At 38.0% G+C, this 17941-nt stretch overlaps 1 protein-coding gene across 3 annotated transcripts in view; it reads left to right on the top strand.

Annotated features, from left to right (window-relative positions):
- The window catches only part of Aff2 (AF4/FMR2 family member 2), a 514115-nt gene that overhangs the window by 316855 nt on the left and 179319 nt on the right, over positions 1-17941 (top strand). For 2 of the 3 annotated variants that reach the window (XM_005085893.4, XM_013125099.3), the window contains exon 4: positions 9484-9528. The exons of the other annotated variant lie outside the window; for it this stretch is intronic. In XM_005085893.4, coding sequence (XP_005085950.1) covers positions 9484-9528 — 45 coding nt within the window. The remainder of the gene's footprint in view (positions 1-9483; positions 9529-17941) is intronic. 3 annotated transcript variants of the gene reach the window in all.

A 17941-nucleotide genomic window follows, 5' to 3' on the forward strand; every position in this document is an offset into this window, starting at 1 on the left:
CTTTTTGCTATAAGTCTCTAACATAAACATATATACATGTACACAAATATATATGTACATATATATGCATATATTTGTATACAGATACACATACATGCACACACATATATATCATACTACCAAGCACCCTCATGATACAACTCCCTCTTCTATAGAAAATAGTAATTACAACACATCAATAAACTGTGAACAAATGGTTATTTAGGAACCATGGAACTAATTACTCTTCACTTTAGATACCATCTGCTATCAGGTACTCTCAGCTTATGATGGGCCTTTCTACATATGCACTCTTCTGCTGCCCATTCCTAATGTAATCAGTGAAGAGATGGCATCATAATTAAGCACTTTGATCACCTTTACCCCATCCAACTCATCACTCACTCCCCTTATTCTCTGCTGTAATATCCTTTCATGTCTCACCTCTAGTCTCCTTTGTCACCTTCAGTGAGAGCCAGCACATGAAGCAACAACTTGAGGCTCTTTATGAACTAAGCCCCTTAAGAGAATTTATCAATTAACTGGCAACAGTCAGATGTCATGGTGACAAGCCAGTGGCACCAGCCCCTTCATGCTCTCTAGACTGAGGGTGCTGATGCCTTCTTATAAGTCACTGACAGGACTTAGAATATAAACATAAGCATGTACCTACCACTGGCCTAAGGTACTCCAATATGCCTCACTTCATTTTAAAATCACAGAATTTGCAAAAGCAGATTTTTAAATTGCTCTTAGGTAGATAGGTAAGCAGAGACAGAGACATTCAAGTAATTTGTCCAAGGTCATAAAGCAAGTTTCAGAACTGGAATTTGAACTGAAATTTGTTGAGATTCAAAGACGTCGTAGAGATGCCAAAAAACACAGTAAATTAATCTATTTCATTTATTTTCCAAATGAGAAAATGCTCATTTCCAGCTATTCTGTTAGCTGTAGTCTCTTTTCTGATTCTAGACAGAGTCAATTTCTGTAGTCATCTTAAGATGACATGTGTTGTATTCCTTTACACTTCATGTTCTACTTTTCATATTTCCTTTCTTAGAGGCAATGGTTGGTATTTTTTATCCTGTTTTACATTGGGAAGTTTGAATGTGTGGCTTCTTGATAAGGTGTTTAAGAGCAGCATTTTTTAATAATTTCTTTTTGGGATTTTTTATATTTTATTTTTAAATTTAAATTAGAAACAAGGTTGCTTCACATGTCAACTCCCGGTCCTTGTCCCGTTCCCTCCCCTCCTCCCATGCCCTTCCACCAACCCCCCCCCAATATCTCCTCATTTCCCCAGGGAGGGTGAGGCCCTCCATGGGGGTGTCCATAGTCTGTCATTTCATCCAGGGCAGGACCTAGACCCTGCCCTAAGAGTTCAGGATGAGAGTGCATCTCTCATTGTTGGATGGGAGCCCAAAGTTCATTTGTATACCCGGGATAAATACTGATCTACTGCCCAAGGCTCAATAGATTACCTAGGCCTCCTCAGTGGCAACCACATTCAGGGCGTCTGGATCAGTCCCATTCTGGATTCCCAGGCATCAGTCTGGGATTCAAGAGCTAACCCTTGTCAGGTCAGCTGTTTCTGGGGGTTAAACCAACCCAGTCTTAACCCCTTTGGTAATCAGTCCTCCCTCTCTGTCACTGGATTTCTTAAGTTCAGCTCAGTTCTTAGCCATGGGAGTCTGCCTCTTCTTCCATCAGCCACTGAATGAAGGTTCTGTTTCCCAGACTCTCTGGCCATGGGATTGTAGGCTGGCACTCCCCAGATCTATGTCTAAAATCCATATATGAGAGAGTACATGCCATGTTTCTCTTTTTGTGACTGGGTTACCTCACTCAGGATGGTTTCTTCTAGTGCCATCCATTTGCCAGAAAATTTCAGGATTCCATTGTTTTTTTTTCTGCTGAGTAGTACTCCATTGTGTAAATGTACCATATTTTCTCTATCTACTCTTTGGTTGAGGGGCATCTAGGTTGCTTCCAAGTTCTGGCTATTACAAATAATGCTGCTATGAACATAGTGGAACAGACATCTTTGTTGTATGAATGGGCATCTTTTGGATATATGCCTAAGAGTGGAGTTGCTGGGTCTTGTGGTAGGTTTATTCCCATTTTTCTGAGGAATCTCCATACTGCTTTCCAAAGTGGCTGAACCAGTTGGCACTCCCACCAGCAATGGAGGAGTGTCCCCCTTTCACCACAACCACTCCAGCATACATTGTCCTTGGTGTTTTTTATTTTAGCCATTCTGGCAGGAGTAAGATGGTGTCTCAGAGTTGTTTTGATTTGCATTTCCGGGATGGCTAAAGATGTTGAGCACTTTCTCAAGTGCCTGTCAGCCATTTTGGACTCCTCTATTGAGAATTCTCTATTTAGTTCTGCAGCCCACTTTTTAATTGGATCCTTTGGTGTTTTGGAGACTTGCTCCTTGAGTTCTATGTAAATTTTAGAGATCAGCCCTCTGTCAGATGTGGGGCTAGTGAATATTTTTCCCATTCTGTGGGTTGCCTTTTTGTCTTGCTGACTGTATCCTTTGCCTTACAGAAGCTTCTCAGTTTCAGGAAGTCCCATTAATTAATTGTTGATCTCACTGTCTGTGCTACTGGTGTTATGTTCAGGAAGCTGTCTCCTGTACCAATTTGTTCAAGGGTACCACCCACTTTCTTTTCTAAGAGGTTCAGTGTGGCTGGACTTATGTTGAGGTCTTTGATCCATTTTGACTTAAGTTTTGTGCATGGCGATAGACATGGATCGACCCGCATTCTTCCACATGCCAATATCCAGTTATGCCAGCACCATTTGTTAAAGATGCTTTCTTTTTTCCATTGTATATTTTTAGCTTCTTTGTCGAAGATCAGATGTTCATACATGTATGGGTTAATATCAGGGTGTTCAACTTGATTCCATTGGTCTACCTGTCTATTTTTGTGCCAATACTAAACTGTTTTCAGGACTACAGCTCTATAATAGAGTTTGAGGTCGGGGATGGTGATGCCTCAGATGTTGTTTATTGAGTAAGGTTGTTTTGCCTATCCTGGGTCTTTTGCTTTTCCATACAAAATTGATTACTGTTCTATCAAGCTCTGTGAAGAATTGTGCTGGTATTTTAATGGTGATTGCATTGAATCTGTAGATTGCTTTTGGCAGGATTGTCATTGTTACTACACTGATCTACCTATCCAAGAGCATGGGAGATCTTTCCATTTTCTGAGGGCTTCTCTAATTTCTTATAATTATATCACTTACCTTTTTCCCTGTCCCCCCTTTGATTTTTCCTGTTTATCTCCCCCCCCCCCCAACTGCCTTCTTTCAAATCCATAGCCTTTTTCCAAGGGAAATATTTTAAAGTAAACATCAATTCTTTGGATAGACAGGACTTTTTCCTGTATTAAAAAAAAATTGGAAGATGAGCTGATTTGGCAATGTCATGTGACTGTTGTGAAATCTTTTTTTGTTGTTGTTGTTATTTTGTTTTGATTAAGGTCGTGTTACCCAAGGATTTCTGTCTGCAGCTTATATAATATTAACTGCTCGCATTTAATCATAGACTCATGAATACAAACGAGACTAGGGACAGGTTAAGATGAGGCAAGAAACAAGGGACAGGGGCAGATCATACTGTGAATTCAGTTTGTAGCTTTCCAAATGCATTTTGCAAAACTGGGACTCCCTAGACAGGGAAATCAAAGGATCTGAAAATTCAAAAAAGAAACAAGAGCCTGCTGCTCCCTGTTTTTACAGGTGACCAATGCTGGAGACTAACAATTTAAAAAGATTCATTCCTTACACTATTACAGCCTGTGTTTTCATTTTATTAGTAATACTATGTCAGAGACCTCTGCATCCCCTAATTCAATCATGAGGATAAATGTGGTAATCTGTTAATGAAAGTACAAATGGAATTAGTTGAAAATTGCCATCAGTGTCAATTGTGAATATTATTTAATTGAGCTAGTTATTTAATTTACAATTAAATTTATATTTTTCATACTTTGAGAAATCTTTGTGACAGTAGGGTACTTCTAGAGTAGTAGGCTTTGATTACCATGTATTATGTTACAACCTTGAGATGATTTATGGCAAAAAAAATGACCTTTCTTCCCTTGCAATCTCTTAGCAATAATGCTCTTACAGGCACACATTGGACTCCTATGAGTTAAGCATGTAATGATGACTATTCTGTTAATTTTTATACTAATCCTCATGTTTTCTATTAGTTTTAGTTGTTGCTTATATCTTCAATGCCACAATAAGGGTATTTTTGACATCTTGTATTACCCTAATCTCCAAGAAGGATGTTCCAAACAGACCAATTACAGAATGATTAAAAGATCCTATGCAATTCATTTATTGTGGCTTTGTTTTTGCTCTAGGACAAGGAGTAGAAATTGGAATTTGAAAAGATACTGCAGTTGTGACTGGCTAACTTGGGATTTGTGAACTATCTGAATACTCACAAGTGGATTTAGAAAGAGGAGAAGGTGGCTCAGGAACTAAGTAACAGTCTGGCATTTTAACCCTAGTACCTCTTCTCTTCTGTCACTCCTAAGGAATCCCTAACCTAAGTGTGGGTGGTTTGCCTGACATGGTGTTCAAGAAAACACAATTCAGCCTTGGCCTTAGTTCAGCTTTCTTCCAGTGTGAACTGTGATCCCAGGGAGTCACTGCACTGTAGGGGGCATGGCCCCAACATTTCTCAGCCATGTGAATCTCTGGCCTCTCACTTCCATATAGTGTGAGGACTACAGTGAGCACTTCAAGGGCAGGCAGCTCCTGTAGTTTATGGACCTGTTAGTGAACCTGGTAAATAATCTGTCCTTGGCACTTAAAAGACACTTCCAGTTGCTTATTGTCTACTTCCTGTGTAAACAGACAATGTTCCTTTCCCTTTATTTTCATGGAGTCTTCAAGATAAGCCTGATGCTGTCTTTTATCTTTAAATTGCTCCCTCCCCTGGCACCATCCTGAGCACAGTGTGAGCTCAATCAGGATTTGTTGTCTGAAAAAGTAAATGGGAGATCTGATGAATGAGATCCTATTACCCCTGGTAAGACTACCTTACCATGTATGTCCCAGTGGGTCTCTAATTGTTTGTTTTCCCGTAGGTCTAGATATTTAACTCTGAGAGACAGGGCAGGTCTCCCAGCATTTGTCTTCGCAAGTCCCCAAGCCCAATACTGTTCCAAACGCATAAGAGGCACTTCCAGGTCCATTTGAGTCGTCTGGAGACAAACCAGCTGGGAGCCTCACCTAGAAAAATTTGCAGAAATACAAGAATACTAGATTCCATTACTTTCTTGAGAAAAAAAAAGAAATACATCTAAACACTGGGTGTGAGTACACATACATTTGTCTGTACATTTCTCAATCGTGAATGACACTGTCTCTGACTCCGATTGCCATTATCTGATTTGCTGCAATGCCCTGGTGTCCACATCTCTTTTTCTTGAAAGAATTTCCTTCCAGAAAGAAGGGAATATCTGTAATTCCAGGTGGAGGGATGATATTTGCAGTTGATGTGAGGCAGCTTTTAGCTGCACTTTTAATAACACAAGTGTGAGGAATCACAGGAGAAGGGCCATTGCTTGACTCAGTCTGTGTAGTTTTGCAGCTATAAAGCACACATGGCATCTCTTATTTCATTTGATAAGCACAGGGACCCTATGAGATCTGAAAGGATCAGTTACTATTATTTGGACTTCACATTAAATTTTGTTTTATGGTTATAAATGCTGAAACTTTGATAGGTAAAATTACTAAATCCTATTAGCTAAAACCAAGATTTGTACTCAAAGCTTTTGACTCATAGGAGAGTACTCTTTCTGTGTGAAAATTGTTGTTTTCATCCTCTTTAGCTTCAAAATTAATATTGGTATATTTTTATAAAAAGGGTAAGCAAAGGTATTCAAGGGGATGCTTAGCCCATATATATTTAGTCTAACAGAGCTTACATTGATACTGTGTAACATTACCAGAGCCTTTGGATATTTGTGTTTATGTAAGGTATTCATTGGAAGTTTAAGAATCTTGAAAAACACAATTGCTGGATCACGGAGCAATTAGTGAATACATTTTTTGATACTAAGAATTACCAATAAAGAAAACTATAAGTTGTGTTGTATAATATTATAGTAGACCTGAAAATACATGTTCCATTGATTATCAGCAGTTGTTAATTTAGAAATCATTATCGAAAGTAGTGGCGGAAGAGATGACTCAGCAATTAAGAGCACTTGTCACTTTTGCAGAGAGTTCAACTCCCAGTACCCCCATGGTGGTTTGCAACAATCCATGACTCCAGTTCCAAGGGATCTAGCACCTTCTTCTGACATTCATTTGCTCTAAGCATACATGTGGTACACATACATACATGCAAGGAAAACACTCATCCACATAAAATAAATCAATTTAAAACATTTTAATTCTGAAGTAAAGACCCAAGCATTAAAACATCAAGCAATTGGAGACTATGCTGAATCCAAACCCTTAGGCAGATAACTCACAACTTTTAGGTTTGCAAAATGGAACTGCACAAGGGAAATGTGGGTTGGATCATTTCCTACACATACTCGTGCATAGTGCCTCTTGTGTTTTAGAGACAGTATACATGGAACAATTTCCTTCGTAGCACTTTGCAGCAGAGTCATAGTTATGTATTGGCAATCTTCTTACTCACTTTCCTATCAAACATGCCAACTCAATGAGGAAGAAAATTGTGCCTTCTTTTGCTCACTATTGCATTTCTATCTACCACTGGCCTGATGCAGAATACTTAGCCTTGAAGATACATGCCTTTTTTCCCACTTTTTAAAAATTTAAAATAGAAACAAGCTTGTTTTACATGTCAATCCCAGTTTCCCCTCCCTCCCCTCCCCCCCCCTGCCCCCACAAACCCCCTATCCCATCCCCTTTCTGCTCCACAGGGAGGGTGAGGCCTTCCATGGGGATCTTCAAAGTCTGTCACATCAATTGGAGCAGGGCCTAGACCCTCCCCTGTTTGTCTAGGGTGACAGGGTATCCCTTTATGTGGAATGGGCTCCCAAAGTCCCTTGGTATACTAGGGATTAATACTGATCCACAGATGACCTGAACAAGGGGGAGTTCATGGACCCCAGACTGATGCTGGGAAACCAGCATAGGACCGACCCAGACCCCCTGATCGTAGGTGTCAGTCAGGAGGCCTGGGCAATCTATGGGGCCTCTGGCAGTGGAAGACGCATTTCTTTTCTTTTTTTTTCGAGACAGTGTTTCTCTGTGGCTTTGGAGGCTGTCCTGGAACTAGCTCTTTTAGACCAGGCTGGTCTCGAACTCACAGAGATCTGCCTGCCTCTGCCTCCTGAGTGCTGGGATTAAAGGCATGCGCCACCACTGCCCAGCAAGATACATTTCTTGAATAAACAAAAGAACGAATTAACTCTGTTAGGCCAGTCACTGGTAAGTACCTATTTGAAAGGTATCTTTTGAATTTCTTTACAGCATGTGTCCAGCCAATTTTTGTCTTGATTTGTGGAGTCTTTTATACTACGTATTCAAATATTATTGCATTTGGAAGGATGGCTATATAGTTTGTCATCCAAAGTGGTGCCTTTTTTCCATTTTCTTATTTTTTGATTTCATTTTACATTCCAACCACAGTTCTCCCTCCTTCTCCCCTTGCCTCTTCCCAACCTCCTTCACCTCCCCCAAGACCACCCCTAGTCCACTCCTCCTCACAGGTAAGGGCTCCCATGAAGCATCAGCATAGTCTGGCACAAATAGGTTAGGGCAGGGCCAGACCCCTCTCCATACATTAAGATTCCCATGCAATTAAGACTGAGCATGGCATCCCACCATGGGGAGTAGTCTCCAACAAGCTACCTCATGTACCAGGTTTGTTCCATGGTCCTACTGCCAGGGACTCCTCAGATAGTCCAAGCTTCACAATTGTCTCCCACATAGGGAAGGCCTAGTTTGGTCCCCTGGGGTCTCCATAGTTGTAGGTCTAGAATTCATGAGTTTCCATGAGCTTGGTTCAGCTGTTTCTGTAGACTTTTCCATCATGATCTTGACCTCCCATGCTCATATATTCCTTCCTCCCTCACTTTGACTGGATTCCTGGAGCTCGGCCTGGTTCTTGGTTGTGGGTCTCTGCATCTGGTTCCACCAATTACTGGATGAGGTAAAGTGGAGCCTTTTTTAATATGAAAGGGAATACAGTTAATAATTATACTAAAATATAAAATAACAAGTGTAACTTGGAAGTGTGTGTGTTAATTCAAGGAAGCTAACCTCATTGAAGACCATCTCATGGCCTGTCTCCCTTACTCGGGATTTTATGTTTCCTGAAGCAGGAGCCCTTACATGAAGAAAAAAATCAATAAATTTGTATGGAAATCAATGGATGCTCAATAATGAATTTTATAACACTTGGATATTTATGTGATGTGTACATTTTTAAGATTAAGGAAACATGGCGTCATCATCCACTTTAGATTTCCTCAAATATTCTTTACCTTTGTTCCTCAAATATTCTTTAATTTCATCTGCAATCTGTGCATAAAGATGTACCAGTCTTGCAAGAAGTCTGGGGTTCACAGATAGTGTGGCAGTACTCACACTGCAGGGATTTCCCCATCATCCCTCAAAGCAGTTAATGAGAGATCATCACTGTTTTTCTTCCCAGAACATCAGTGATGGGATTTTTATTCTGGAGAAGATGAAGGTTTAAAGGAGAAAGGTGGAAATGTTTAGGAGATTCTCAGAGTCTACACAAGTAACAAGCTGATTGATAGACAGTTTACCAGGTGGTAACGTCTCCTATCATGTACCACAGAGGAGCGACTTTGATGTTTGGCTCTTTGCAAGCCCTGGTTTCCAAGCCCTGGGAGAAAAATGTCATTTGTTGGCATACAGCAAGTCTTCAGTATGTTTATGTTTGGATTGGACTTTGATTGATTAAGAAAGTGCCACAGAGGGGGGGCAGGTGAGATGGCTCATGGCATTCACTTACTATTTGCATGAGATTCCCTCTAAATGCCAAGGCAAATCTGCAATACTCACAGGAATTCAGTTCATTTTTTTGGAATAAAAATGTTGGCATCTGATTTGACTGCCCAAGTTGGAGGGGAATTCAATTTAATCAGAGAAATCTTTTATATAGCCCTCTTATTTAAATATAATAATACGCTAAGCTATGTTCAAGTGTTGAAAGACTGAAAGACCCCAAGGTCAACTTCCCTTTTTGGATAAACCTGAATGGGAAGAAAACAGCTCAGTGTCCTATAGCACATCAGTAAAAGAACAAGGAGTCTCTTTCCACACCTTGTACTGTTTAATTAAATTAAAATTAAAACCATATAGCCATTTGCAGACCCTGCAACTTTGTATTTAATAGGGAAAATAAGGTTGATAGCTTTTTTTTCCTGTCTTTATGACTTATCAGATGGTAAATACTGTTATACTCTGAGCATCTCTGTGTGGAACTTGGTTATGTTCATTGTAGTTTGTTTATTTTAGGTAAGCCTTCCCAGTGATCCAAGCTGTGTTGAGGAAATCCTGCGGGTGAGTTTGAACTTTTATTTCTGTGCCATTTAAAAAAATTATTCCTCACTCATACATTATATCATGACTGCAGTTCCCCTTCCCTCCCATCCTCCCAGTCTACTCCCTCTCCCGCAGATCCACTCCTCCTCCCTCCATTTCCCTTCACAAAAGAGCAGGCCTCCCAGTGATATCCACTGAACATGGCCTAACAAGATACAATAAGACTGAACAAAAACCATAATATCACTGCTGGTCATGGTGATCCACTAGGAGATAAAAGGCTTCTAAGAGCAGACAAAAGTGTCAGACAGTCCCCACTTCCATTGGTGGTAAGAAAGCAAACTATTTGTTTAAATTGTGGAAACAACTCTTCTGTTTCAAGAAGTGTGATAACAAGGAATCCTTTCAATCAACATCTATGCTCTACTGCTTATAGCACATGCCTCATTTCATACCTCTTATCACTCATTAAAATTATGGCAATTTCTTCACTAGTCTGGAGACTGAATTTGAGTCCTGTACAGAAATGCCTCTCACCTTCTTTAGGAACTTTTCCCTATCAAGCAGAAAATCTCCTTCCTCATCTTTCTGCCTGCTGAGTCTTAATGACACCTCATTGTGCCTTGAACAAATTGTCAATGCAATGTGCTTATGGAGACAGTGGGTGGTGTAGTGGGGGAGGGAGGAAGGGGAGACTGACAATTCATGGCATGTGTGAGCAGTTCTGCTTAGTAGTGTGAAGAGTTTAGGGGAAGAGCAAAGATTAAATGTGTGGCAGAACCCTTTTTGGAAGTTAACACACCAGCAAAAAACCAAAAGAAAGTGAGAAAAATATATCTACCTATTATCTCTGCCACTAGGCATCATATGGTAATATAGTATTTCAAGAAGATTAATAATAGGAGCAAATTCCTTCCTGACTTTGCCATTTGTCACTTTTGTGACTTTGTGACTTTGGACAAGGAATCTCCCTTCTTGTCTGTCAAAGATTATAATAGCATAATTCTCTTGTAAACTGTCAAGTAGTACAAAAATGCTCATTTTTATGATAAATGGTGACCAGATTAGGCATGTGGAAACCATATATGCTCTCTCCCTGGAAAAGAAGACAAAGTGTGTGTTAGTGAAAACTTAGCAAACCCTTTCTCTCTCTTAACAACATCAGAATGCCTCTCCTTAGCACTGGTTCCTGGGTAAGAGATTTTCAGCATCCTGGTGTTTGAAGCCATCCCTGATAGCATGCTGTCAAAGAATAGTGAAGACCAGTAAGCTTCCTACAGTCATGTTGGCCTGCTAAATACTTTCCCCTCCTATGGCTGTCTCTGAACATGCTTCAGCATGAAGACCTTGCTTTTGAGCATTAAATAGATTAGTCTTACTTGTCTGATTAGAGATTATACTGTATAGAATGAAGATATGGCAGCCACTTTTGTAAGATAAGAGCCTAGCAATTTGTTCATTACTTTTCTTTGGGGCCCTGGGACTTGATGGAAGGCATGGTAGTCATAGTAAAATTAACAAGTATGATAAGCCCTAGGAACTTGGGTATTTGCTCTGCCCGCTGAGTAGATACAGGAAATTCCATTCAATCCTTCCACACTGTCAGCCACCTTCCTTAAAGAAAGACAACAATGAAAGAAATGGCTTACTCAGTGAACATGCTAACCTCGGTTTTCTCTTGCTCCTATGAGGGGGTGGGGACAAGCATGAATGAAGTTGATCAGTTAAGCCTTTTTCTTCATACACAGAATGCCAGATCTATCTAAGAGTCACCACCTAAATTGTCACAGTTGAATTCTTTTCTTCGGGGAAGATCAGCTTGGTGCTTAAGTGTTTCACACAGTGACAGTGAGGGAATTAACTAGAACACCTGTCAGAGGCTAACCACTTAGAGAAACAAGGATTTTTCACTTAGGCATGGAAAGAAAGGCAAACTGCCTTAATAAATTCATAAAAGATAGTAGCATTTGAAAAAGTAACAAAAGTCCATCTGTTGTTCTTGGAAGAGAATCTAGGGAAAGTTGGTGTTTTGGGGTTTTGTTCTGGTTGTTTCAGTTGCTTTTTTTTGAAAGGACATTGTATAGCATTCCATTTTGTTCATTTTCAGCAGCGTTAGAAGTAAATAGTTTTTCATTTGGAAGAGTGGAATGTTTTACTCCCCACACATGGAACAAAAGTTAACTTTCCAAGGTTTCTTTCCCAATTTTTATGACTAATTCTTAAATTCTATAGACCACATTGCATGTTTCAACAGAACATGCTGTGGGATTTTGTTTTGTTTTAATCATATATATATATATATATATATATATATATATATATATATATATATATATATATCTGGTTCCAGGACTTTTGTTGTCTGTAGGTTGTTCTACAGTAAGTCTATTTGCCATTTACTCCACATCTGCCTCCCTCTTAGGGGAAATATTTTTCTTTTTCTGAATTCCTTCCCTGAACCCCTCTGTGCTTTTCAAACTAAATTGATACAAAGGCAAACAAAGTAACTTTTTCTTTTCTTGGTTCTTCTCAGGAACCTGTCTGTGCTTTTCAAACTAAATTGATTCAAATGTAGACTCATCTGTCCTTGGTATAGTGGCTGTGTAACTAAAGATCTAGTTCTAGCCCCCTGAGGAGGAAGAACTATCTCCCAGTTGTTCTTGGTGTTGTTTTTCTTCAGTCTGTTTATCTAAACCACAAAGGATGATTACTCCCTTTCTACCCCACTACCTTTTGTTCCAGTGAAGAAATTGTTTATTATTGAATTTATTCTTTGCCAATTTGATATATATTGTATTTAATTCATTCTGATTAGTCTTATCCCCTACAATCTCTTATCTTCCTGCCACTCCTGTCAGCCACTCCCTCTATGAAATCCTTTCCCACCTTGATGTCATCTTGTTTTGTCTTGTGACAGTAGTCACTGTGCAAGCTATTTGCATATGTACATACTAGTTTATTCGTTCTCGTAATTTTCCTTCATCTCTAAACCTCTTTACACCACCATATATGAAAACCCTGGGACAGATTTCTGTATTATCTAGGTTTGACAACATGGGTCTGTCTACCTCATGGCCAGCCCTTTGGTCTCCCAGTCAATAGAAATGCTTTTGCCTCATGCATTTTGTTTTATTCCCACTTCTCAAAAATATTGTTTAAGTTCAAACCAACTCACTTTTATGGAAAGCCCCTCTCACTATTTCTCGGAAAATGAATTCAGCTTCCCTTCAGAGCAGCATTGTCCCCTTTCTTTGCACTCCTGCTTTCCTGGCCTTCTAGCACTTTCCTCTTTTCCTTGTGTCCTTGCAAGCACAATCACACTACAACAGGCTAGCTGAACCTTATAGGAAACTTCACTTTCCTGTGGCAGGTATCCACAGTTCAAAGCACTTCAACCTTATTATGTTTATTGAGAAAATAAGGTTGTCCATTATAACTTCAATAAGTCAAAGTCCCCAAGGTTAAATGGCCTCCAGTCAAGGATAGTTATGCTTGCATGAGGCAGAAGTAGAGTAAAACATAGTCTTCTTTGTTGTCTAAGTTTAGTGATCCTGGCACTGTGCTTAGCTATGAGTTGCCACCAGCCTTCATTTAACTCTTAAAAATTATCAAAAAGTTTGCTTCAAACAGTGGCTGACATTTCTTGCTTTTTAAAGAACAATAAAAATAGCAGTAGCAAATATACTAGGAGTGATAAAAGAAGTAATAACAGTAATGACTGGGCAGTGCTTACATGTATTTCTTTTACTCCTCTGGGAAACCTTTAGAAGTTGCACTATTCATCATATTTTATATAACTCAGAAAAGTCAAACTCTGAGAAGGGAAGCCATTGCCCTACATCACAGTTCCTCAGGTCATGATAACAACAATCCTGACTTCTTGCCCTCTTGGATTACCTGTACCTATCCTTATTTTACAGGCTCCAGTTCACCTTATGGTTAATATTATAATGTCCTGTGAGTCATTTTTTTTGGTTTTTCGAGGACAGGGATTCTCTGTATTGTTTTGGAGTCTGTCCTGGAACAAGATCTGTAGACCAGGCTGGCCTTGAATTCACAGAGATCCACCTGCTCTGCCTCCTGAGTGCTGGGATTAAAGGCGTGCACCACCAATGCCCGGTGTGAGTTATGTTTTTTTATCTGCTGTTATTTCCTTAATTTGTATAAATGAAATTATGTCAACATACTCAATTTTTTTTCAAACATACTAGAATGTACTCGCCTACAAAACTTTTTCATAAAACTGACTTAATGCCACAAAGCAAGCTACATAAACTCAGGTATTTGGTACTTTACAAGAATATTATTGTTTAGCATAAATTTTATGAATCAGAAACTTAAGGGCACCCATTTGTGTAGTGTATCCTAGCCTATGTACTTGTTTCTATCAGTGGACCATTTCCTCTTTAGAGTCAAGCTACTCTCAAGTTCAAAGAGAAATAAAATATAACAATAGCTCTACCCCATTGCATTTTTGCAATTTCAATTCATCTATCATGCAGAGATTCCTAGACAGCTTGTAAGTAATAATGTGGACAACACCAGCGACTTCTTTTCTGAGCTCCATGGTGTTTTATGCATCATAGAGTTATCATTTCTGGGAGCATTAAGCCAATAAGAGTAGCATGCTTTAAATGCTACCAGCTAAGGATAGAAGTTCAGTGATTATTTGTTCTGCAGCAATGTGATTTATTTGTTTATAGCAAGAATTTACATAAAATGTCAACAAACTATCAACTAAATCCTTTGTAGAGTCAAAAATGCAGATAACATGTGTCTCTTAGATTTGATGACAAACAGATTGTGCTTCCTAGCAAAGTAACTTCTGTAGATGATAATTTCATAGACAAACATCTGTAAGGGTAATTCACTGTTTATGAGAAATGCGGAATTTGCTATCTAGGATTTAGGAATTGCATTTAATAAACTGTACTTTCTTATAATTCCCCCTGCCATATGGATCAGGTTGGTAAACACCTACACAGGCACCACTTTTTGATTACAGCTGATCCATGTCTCTGCAGCATACTAAATTATGGCAATCCTACTCATTAGCTTGATATTTTTGTTTACAGTTTTACCATGGAACAAACTTACCAAATAATTACAGGGCAGCCATATACAATACTTGATATTTTTAACCTTTAACAGGGTTAATGAAAAAGTCCATATGAGGAATGAGATAAAATGGGTCAGAGAACAAAATTGGTTGGAAATTATGCCTGAAGGAAAATCTGATTATATTATCATAATTATACAGAATAATCAAGCAACTTTCAGCAAAATTTCTTTTAAAAATTTAACCAATAATTAGGCAATTGATTTTATATCCTGTCAAATGAATGTGTAAATAGTGTTCATCTTGAACTCATGTAGGAGGTTTTCTATATAACAGTCTTGAATATTAATCCTTCTGGAATATCTCTAAAATCATCCATCGCATTCTAGTATGGGATTTTAAAATCATAGTTACTTTGAAATACTGATATAATAGTTCATCCAAGGAAGAAAACAATTGCTAAATATAATTTAGACTATAATTAATGTTAACATGGATAGAGTCAAATAAATGAACTAAGTAATGATTGTACCCTCACCTAATCTGATGACTAGCTCTTACCGAATGACACTGTGAAATATGTAAATTTGTCAGCAGGTGAAAATGCCCTTGACTAAGTAAATTATATGGAGTACTACCTTTTCTGAAGCTAATTCAAACCACTAATGGACGTATGCACATGTGAGATGATCTATTCATAGGACCAAATTAGCCCATAAGAAATATTACCCATTATTTGCATCCCAGTAATCATTTCCTCTTTTTCTCAAGTACAAACCAACCCAGAAAAAGATGCTAAATTTAATTATAAAAACTATTATGTGAACAATGAAGGTAAGCCATCCAATGTGCTTGCAAATATACTTAGAGTCTGTCAAGCAGTTTAAATATTTTCATGTGGAATCTGGGGGGTTACGACTAGCATATGAGGTGAATTTTAAATTATTTTACAGAAGTCATTGTGAAAGTAATGAGGAGTAATGAGGTGACTGGATCAGTGAATCATGAGAACTTGTCACACATATTGAGATGTTAGGAAAGAGGTGATGTCAAATACCAGTAACTTAGCAACCGAGCATTTAGCTTTCCAGGGAAGGAGCAAGAGTCATCCTCTAAAATAGCTGAGTAGATATATAAGTCCCTATATATTTTAGGTGAGCTGTAAAAATAAGTTTCTTTTCTGTCAACATGTTTCTTTTTGTGAATATGGTGATTCATTATTTTCCATTGAACTGGATGGAGGCAGGTTAATTTAAGCCATGAGAAAAATTTACACTTGCTTACTGTATCTTGGATATACAGAAAAGGGTAATGAAAGAACGCATTGACTTGACAAAGAGAGTTGTAGGCTTATCTTAAAGAAATAGTATGACTTTTGTTTGAGAGCCAGCATTCAATTGCCAGTAGAATTGGGTTGGAAGACAAAAAGTCTTTGTAAATGTATGACCAGTATCTAGAAAAATTGCATCAAAGTAGCACATTCTCATAATCAGTATGGTAGGCATTTCTACTTTTGAAATGAAACATGAAAGAATAAAGGAAAGGTCAGCCCTTCTCTTACATATAAAAAGCTTTATGGAGACTTCCAGGTTAGTATCAACTGGATTTATCCATGGCCTGAGTCTGAAATGTGTGGTTGCTTCACACATGGGAAGCAGCCATGGGAGATGGCCATAGCCTAAACTATTTTGGAAATCAAAGTTTTACCATGCCTGCCACTACAGTCAGCCATAAACACACATATATACAACCAACACTACATGGATTCAGTAGGTAGTATGTGTTTGTGTGTTAAAGAACAATAAATAAAGACTAGGTCATAAATTTGAGAGGGTACATGGAACTTAGAACAATTAGGAGGGGAGAGGGTGGCATATAAATGATGTTAATAAAATGCTAGTGTATAAAATTTCAACAAAAATAAGTTACATAATATTGAAAAATAAGCCAAATTCTATAATTTATCTTAAAAACGAAATCCATGAGACTATGCTGTATTGATTGTCAGAGTGTCAAAAAGGGGTACTAGTTGAGAGACGACTCCTTAGTAATATGTCTGAGCCACAACAGCACTGATATGGAGGATTTTTTTAAAAAATCAAAAGCAATATTGGAGTGATTGGAATGAGTACAAATGGTAGAGAATGGAACTCACATTGAACAAGTTTGACACATAGTTTGAAAATTGGGGAAGGCAGAATTGAATGAGAAATTCCATTAATAATACATACTTTTAGAAAACACTTTGTTGATAAGGAAAATGGAAGACTTGAGGCTGCAGGTACAACAGTTTTCCATAAGAGAAGTAAAAGCACTCTCACAGACCCAGATTTTTTGATGAGAATTCTACCTTGCTTGGAATTCATCTACATCCCTCATTGGTCCTAGAATTCTTGTTACTGAAATTTTAACATTAATAGAAAAATTAAATCAATGTAAGAACTAAATATAAATCCATGCATATATGGGAAAATGTAGCAGGGAAAGTAATAGCATGAAACAAATATAATAACAAGGATTTGTTAAAACAACAACAACACTAAGCAATTTTATATGAAATAAAAAGAAATTCACCCAAATCAGTCTAGGCATGAAGACAAATTCGACTCAAGTAGAATGACCCTGGCTTTGAAAAGGGTTTAAAGTTTTGTTTTTGTTTGTTTGTTTGTTTTTAATACATAACCCATGGTGTGCTTACCAGTAGCTGTAGAACTGAAGATGTAGATTTCTTTCCAGCATTTCCCATGAGTATTTCCACATTCATGTTTACAAGAATAGTCCTGGTTAAATTCAGTTGGTTACAAAACAAAGTCAGGAGAAAGATTTGTAGTAAGGATGGGATGAAATTGGTAGGGGTCAGAATGACATAAGAGAATGTCAGGGGTAAGAGTCATCACAATATACTATATACATTCATGAAATGGAAAAATAATAAATTTAACATAAAAAGTAAAAAAGACAAGTCAAGAGTTATAAATTAGAGAATTATGAATAAAAAATAATCATAAATAAAACATTCAAGCAGTTGATATTCTGAAACAAGCCAATAATGAAATAGGTTATGTATAACTTAGTATCACTGAGAAAAGTAAGGTACATTTCAAAGGTATAAAGCAATAAATAATATATAAAAATGTCAATTATAAACATGTGAACATCATGAGTGTCAATTTACTCACAGTACAAATATAAGTAAACCAGTAGATTCAGTAAATAAAGTATATTTCATTGCTAATGACCACACTTTAGACTTATTCTAAACAGACCAATCATTATCTATATTATGAAGATCCCTTACCTCTTAAAAATCAGAAGTCTTAGGCAGGATTTCTTGAGTTGATTCAAGCAAACTATTTACAAGAATACTGCAAC

Source organism: Mesocricetus auratus, unplaced genomic scaffold (assembly GCF_017639785.1).
Source record: "Mesocricetus auratus isolate SY011 unplaced genomic scaffold, BCM_Maur_2.0 Super-Scaffold_100003, whole genome shotgun sequence".
Lineage (NCBI taxonomy): Eukaryota > Metazoa > Chordata > Mammalia > Rodentia > Cricetidae > Mesocricetus > Mesocricetus auratus.